This window comes from Octopus bimaculoides, chromosome 2, assembly GCF_001194135.2.
Source record: "Octopus bimaculoides isolate UCB-OBI-ISO-001 chromosome 2, ASM119413v2, whole genome shotgun sequence".
In the NCBI taxonomy this organism is placed as follows: Eukaryota; Metazoa; Mollusca; class Cephalopoda; order Octopoda; family Octopodidae; genus Octopus; species Octopus bimaculoides.
The window spans coordinates 121,158,678-121,164,661 of NC_068982.1; the positions used below are offsets into that span (position 1 = coordinate 121,158,678).

Sequence of the window (5,984 nt, forward strand, 5' to 3'; positions counted from 1 at the left end):
TTTTTGCAGAATCAGAATCTCCGTACTCGAAAATGGGGGATTCTGTAAAAAAAAAAGAAAAAAAAAAATGCAAGTGGGTCCATTCTTTACGTCCGCCATAATATGGAATCCACTTAATTTGTTCCTTGGTAAACAAAGTCAAAAACAATTTCAGGCTATTTGTGGTTTTAGGTACATATATCGGAGGGATTGAAAGTGAAAAAGAAATGATCCCGGTCAAAATACAAAAATTGACTTGGGTATCAATATTTAGTAGTATCAATATTTATGTAGGCCTTTTCCTCCCATTCCTTCCCCAAATCAAAATAAGAATTATTCACTAACTCTCTGAATTCACATAAACAACATAACAGCTTGTTCCAATTTACAAATTTGACCTGGTTATATATAATAAAATCTAAGTAACGAGAAGAATTATTAAAAAGCAGCAAGAAATATTGTCTTGCTTGAAAGCAGGTAAGGGTTGGTGGCAGGAAAGGCATTTAGCTATAGAAAATCTGCCTCAATAAAACTGTCCAACTCATGCAAGCAAGGAAGAGTGGACGTTAAAACAATGATGATGGGCACTGTACACAAACTAGTGTGGATTTCAAGAGCTGTAGGTAAATTTTGCTACTGGAGTCCAGCAAGGAATTCTAGGACTATGAGGCATATTTGAACGAGTAGTGTTTTTGAAATATTGCTCTTAGAATGCTGGTAAACTTTTCATCTGACTTGTATAAGGTCTTCAGGAATTAATCAATCATAAGTTAGAAATTAAAAGAAATTGTAGTCTGACTAGGATCAATTCTGTTTAGCCAGAGCTGTGGAATACATGCACTAAAATAATGGAAAAGACCATATTGTGAGAATAAAATAGGAACAATGATCTTTGAAGGCTTTGAGATTGAGTAAACAGATCTTTTTTTTAAGCTGTATTGGAAATAGAAGTACTGAGCTCATCTTTATGATTAAACAGTGGATCTGTCATTTGAGCAGTTTGTAGAAGGGCAATTTAAGATATGATCATGCTCTTAATTACTCTACAGCTTTTGTTCATCCATTAACTAGTGTATGTGTTAATAGAAGGGATTCCATGTGATCATTAGTAAAATGCAAGTCTTTCAACGGGACTTTATTGAAGATTATTTTCCGTAATTCATACAGACTCAGTATTTGGCAAAGAATCTTTTCACAAGTTTGTGACCAAGTTCCCTCTTCTAGCTATCCTTCGTAACATGAAATTGTTTTGTGTATATTAATTTTGTAAGAGTTTTCTAGTTGTAATATACAATAATATGCAATAATGCAAATACTATTTTGTTAAAATTATTTCAATGTTTTATGTATTTTTTTATAATTGCATAAGGGTTCAATCCTTTTGATCTATGAGTATGCTTTACTGGTACAGTTTTGTTAAGTTATACTCCAGTGAAACAGAAGTCGGGGCTCACACGGCTTGTGTTTATAGCTGAAAATAATCCAGTTTCTGCCAGTTAATGATCTGTAAAGATTAAAGAATGTGGGTACTCACTGTAGCACCTTCTAGTGGGTATAACCAAACGAAATTGTGCTCTCTAGAGTGTACTTGTGGGCTCAAAAAGTTGAATATTTTTACGATTTTTCTTATAACTGTTTTAGAAAAGATAAAAGTATGGCGAGGAAGATTTGACTGTTATTTCTAGTTAGTTAAATGACTACATTGAAGGTCTTGGACCATTCTAAGTGGATATAAAGCAAAAGTGAAGAGAAAAATAACTCGGGTGAAAAAAGTTAAACTGTTAGGTGTCAAACAAAAAGCAAATCAGTGAAGTGAAATCAGGAAGTTCTTATTTGGAGTTACTGCCCTTGATACAGTAATATGGTTTTTATGGCTGGATGCCCTTCCTAATATCAACTACTTCACAGAGTGTATTGAGTGCATTCTAATCTCCACATTTGAAATTACTTAAAAAAAGAAATAAATTAAAATTTCCAGTTTTGAGTAATGGGTTCGTTTTCTTAAAATTTATTTTCTTTTATTCCAGGTATTATGGTCAGAACTGATAAAACACAATTCCTCATGCACCACAAATTTGTCATCATTGACAGCAAAATCGTGTGTAGTGGCTCATTCAACTGGACTTCTGATGCAATCACAGTTAACCATGAACACTTGACCATCATTAGAGACTATGCTGTTGTCACAAAGTACTCCTCAGAATTTGCAAAATTGTGGAACTATTTTAAATATCAGTCCAATCCATCAGTGAATTACACATCCGAGGACTCACAAAGTAAAGAAATTAGATTCAAGAGAAGATGATTTTCATTGATTTCATCTAAAACATATTTGTTTTCACAATTCTCATCTTCTCCGTCTTTCTCCATGTCTTTTTTCCTACACATACTTTTACTCTCGTCAACTTCATTCTTCTTTCCATTGTTGCAACTATCCCTGTTGAACATAGCTAAAATTCCATCTCATTATCATAAAAATTGGTAAGGCGGTGAGCTGGCAGAATCGTTAGCACGCTGGGCAAAATGCTTAGCAGCGTTTCATCTGTCTCTACATTCTAAGTTCAAATTCCACCGAGGTTGACTTTGCCTTTCATCCTTTCGGGGTCAATAAATTAAGTACCAGTGAAACATTGGAGTCAACAGAATCGACTAGTCCTCTCCGCCAAAATTTCAAACTTTGTGCCTATGGTAGAAAGGATTATCATTAAAATCAGTGACACCATTACGGTCAGCTCTCATTTCATCTCTTTTTGGTGGTATCCAACAGAAAATCAACAATAGATTGACCAGAAATAAAGAAAAAATTATTCAAATTGTTAATCTTATCTATCCTCTGATTCACCAGTCAGCAATTCAGTGGGAATTATCTAAAATTATCAGCAAATATGACAAACTGTATTCTACATACACACACATGCTCATTTCTGTGTCCGTCTGTATATATATATATATAAAATATATATATATATATAAAATATATGCATATATAGTTTATATAAAAGTATAGTTATATATATATGTATGTGTGTGTGTATGTGTATGTTTTCCCAACTACATGGTTCTGGGTTCAGTCCCTCTGCATAGTATTTTGGGCAAGTGTCTCCTACTAGAGTCCCAGGCTGACCAAAGCCTTGTGAGTGGATTTGGTAAACAGAAGCTGAAAGAAGACAGTTGAGTGTGTGTGTGTGTGTGTATACAAGGGCGTATCCAAAAGAAACCAGAATTTTTGCAATATTATTTTATCTACTTAGTTTTACATGTTTACACATTTATCGCCTTCAAAGTATTATCCGTTTGAAGCAATGCAACAGTCCAGATGCATTTTCCACTGTTCAAAGCAGTTCTGGAACTCTTGTGAAGTGATGCCTCCATCGTCTTTTTTCTTCTCCTCCACATCTGCAAAACGTTTTCCTTTTAGGAATTTTTTTATTCAGGGTAACAAAAAAAGTCACGGAGCAAATTCAACTTCCAACTGTTCTTTCTGTTCACAACACACATTCAGTTGTAACTGCTTTTGATCTGTGAGCAAATGAAGCACAAATTTTGCTGCAACTCTTTTCATTGAGAATTCCTCATTCAAAATTCGTTGACAGGAACTCCAGGAAACACAGTTATATCAGCAAGTTCATCAGTTGTTCAGCAGCGGTCCTCCAAGATCAGTTCATGAATTTTTGTGATGTTTTCATTCGTTCAGGGGGTCGATGGTTGCCCTGAATGAGGTTGGTCTTCAAGTGACAACTAACCATTCCTAAAACATGAAAACCACTTGTAAACTTGTGTTTTGGACATGGCAGCATCCTTGTAAGCTGTTTGAAGCATGACAACTGTTTTGGCTGCTGTTTGCCCCTGCAGGAAACAATTTCACGGAAGCACGCTGTTCCTTTGTTTCAGCCAAAGACATGCTACATGGTAGTACGACTTCACATGATGCTGTCGGTTGGCAGACTGCTGCTCAAGGGTTGCATCAAGTGTCTTCTAGCGGTGGAAGCCTGAGAGAACGTTTCCAGTTACTTTAGGGTATCTCCTTGTATATATATTATATATATATATATATACACTCACTACATAGATACATGTGTGTGCACGTGTTTGAGTTTTCTTGTCTTGACAACACATGGTTGTTGTAAATGAGTGTCGCTTGTTCAAGCAGTGTCATTTGCAGTATTCTAAGAAAATATTACCTTGCTTGTAAACAGGTCAGTGTTGGCAACAGAAAGGGCATCTGGTTGTAGAAAATTTGTTTCAATAAACTCCAGCCCATGCAGGCATAGAAAAGTGGACATTAAGACAACGATGTATATCTGAATATATATATGTGTGTGTGTATGTGTTTATATATATATATATATAATATATGTATGTGTGTGAATATATATTGTGGATGTATGCACATGCACACAAAGTGATGAATGTAATGGTACAAAAAATTTTTTTACTATGTTTATAAAGTATCATTTGAACGATTGAGAAATGTCTTTCACCTCAATATTTCATCCTTATTCTCAGAACCATTAGCAGACCGGGCAAAATGCTTAGCAGTATTTCATCTGTCTTTACGTTCTGAGTTCAAATTCCGCCAAGGTTGACTTTGCTTTTCATCCTCTTGGGGTCGATAAATTAAGTACCAGTTGCATACTGGGGTTGGTCTAATCGACAGGCCCCCTCTCCCAAAATTTCGGGTCTTGTGCCTAGAGTAGAAAAGAATATTTCATTCTTATTCTGCATATCTATTTTCTCATTGAAAGTTGTATTTTTATAATAAAGCCTTTTTGAAGAAAAATTTGTATTTTGCTTTGATTGTTTTAATGTTGATGTTTAAATTCAAGTCAGCCATGATGCAGCAGAAATATATTCCAGGGATGAGTATCCTATCTTTACTTTTACTTTCCAATTATGTGGGTTTGGGTTCAGTCCCCTGTACCTTAGGCAAGTCTCTTCTACTAAACTTCCAGCTGATCAAAACCTTGTGGATTCCATATGGAAATTGAAAGAAACCTATTGTGCATACATCATGTGTATATATGTGTGTGTATGTATGTATATATATATATCAGTACCGCCTGACTGGCGTTCGTGCCAGTGGCACGTAAAAGCACCCACTACACTCTCGGAGTGGTGTTACAGCTACGGCTATCTTGTTTCTTTTCAGAAATAATATAAGACTATTTCATTTACTGTAGTTATGAAATTTCCAGTCGAGTGTTTCGTTAGCTTGTTGGATATCATGTCTGATGAATTAGATAAAGGGATGTAAGTGTAGCATAGTTTTTTTTCGGGACGGGTGGGGTGGGGATGGATTCTGAAATTACTACTAAAATCTGGAATAAAAGTGAAGTACCTTTGTGTATGTATGGAAACTAGTTAATCTAGCGCTGGAAGAAAAAGAAAGATATAAGGGAGACAACTCATATTAAAAAGTGATTGTTGGGGTGAAGAATAGTCTGATATAAAGTAGACAGTGATAGTCTGATTGTTAATAAACCAGGAATTAGGACAGGAGACAAGTCAGTACATACAACAAGTTGTTGCTGTTTAATTCCTGTGTCGATATGATCAAAGGTATTTCAACACTGACCACTCTGTCATTTACAGCTATGTCTCGAATTAACTACCCAAGATGACCTTCCCTTTTAAGACAGTGGGGTGTATTTTGAGAAAGATTTGGTTGCTATTTCTAGGGATCACAGGCTCACGCTGAGTTTAGAATGTATATTACTAAAAATGTGGAGAACTTATTCAAATTATGTCTTGTTACCACCATTGCAATGTATCTATGTCATTGTCAATTTCTAAACAACTGTCTTGTAGATAGTTAACTGAAGGTACTGTTGTCCCTTTAATTGTGAAAGGTACCAATAAAGTAATACAATCATCTAAGTCGTATGTAGGTGATGCAGATAGTGTGGTTACTCTAGCTGTAAATAGATAGTGCAATCCACCTAGCTGTAAGTACTACAGGTAGTATAATCCACCGGCATAACTACAGAGTTGTACCCCCCCCCCCC

The 5,984-nt window shown here is 35.5% G+C and overlaps 1 protein-coding gene across 1 annotated transcript in view; it reads left to right on the top strand.

Moving 5' to 3' along the window:
* Positions 1-4,769, top strand: part of LOC106874083 (uncharacterized) — a 5,961-nt gene extending 1,192 nt beyond the window's left edge. The window contains exon 2 of the mRNA XM_014921678.2: positions 2,007-4,769. Coding sequence (XP_014777164.1) covers positions 2,007-2,284 — 278 coding nt within the window. The 3' untranslated portion in view covers positions 2,285-4,769. The remainder of the gene's footprint in view (positions 1-2,006) is intronic.
* Positions 4,770-5,984: the final 1,215 nt, after the last annotated feature.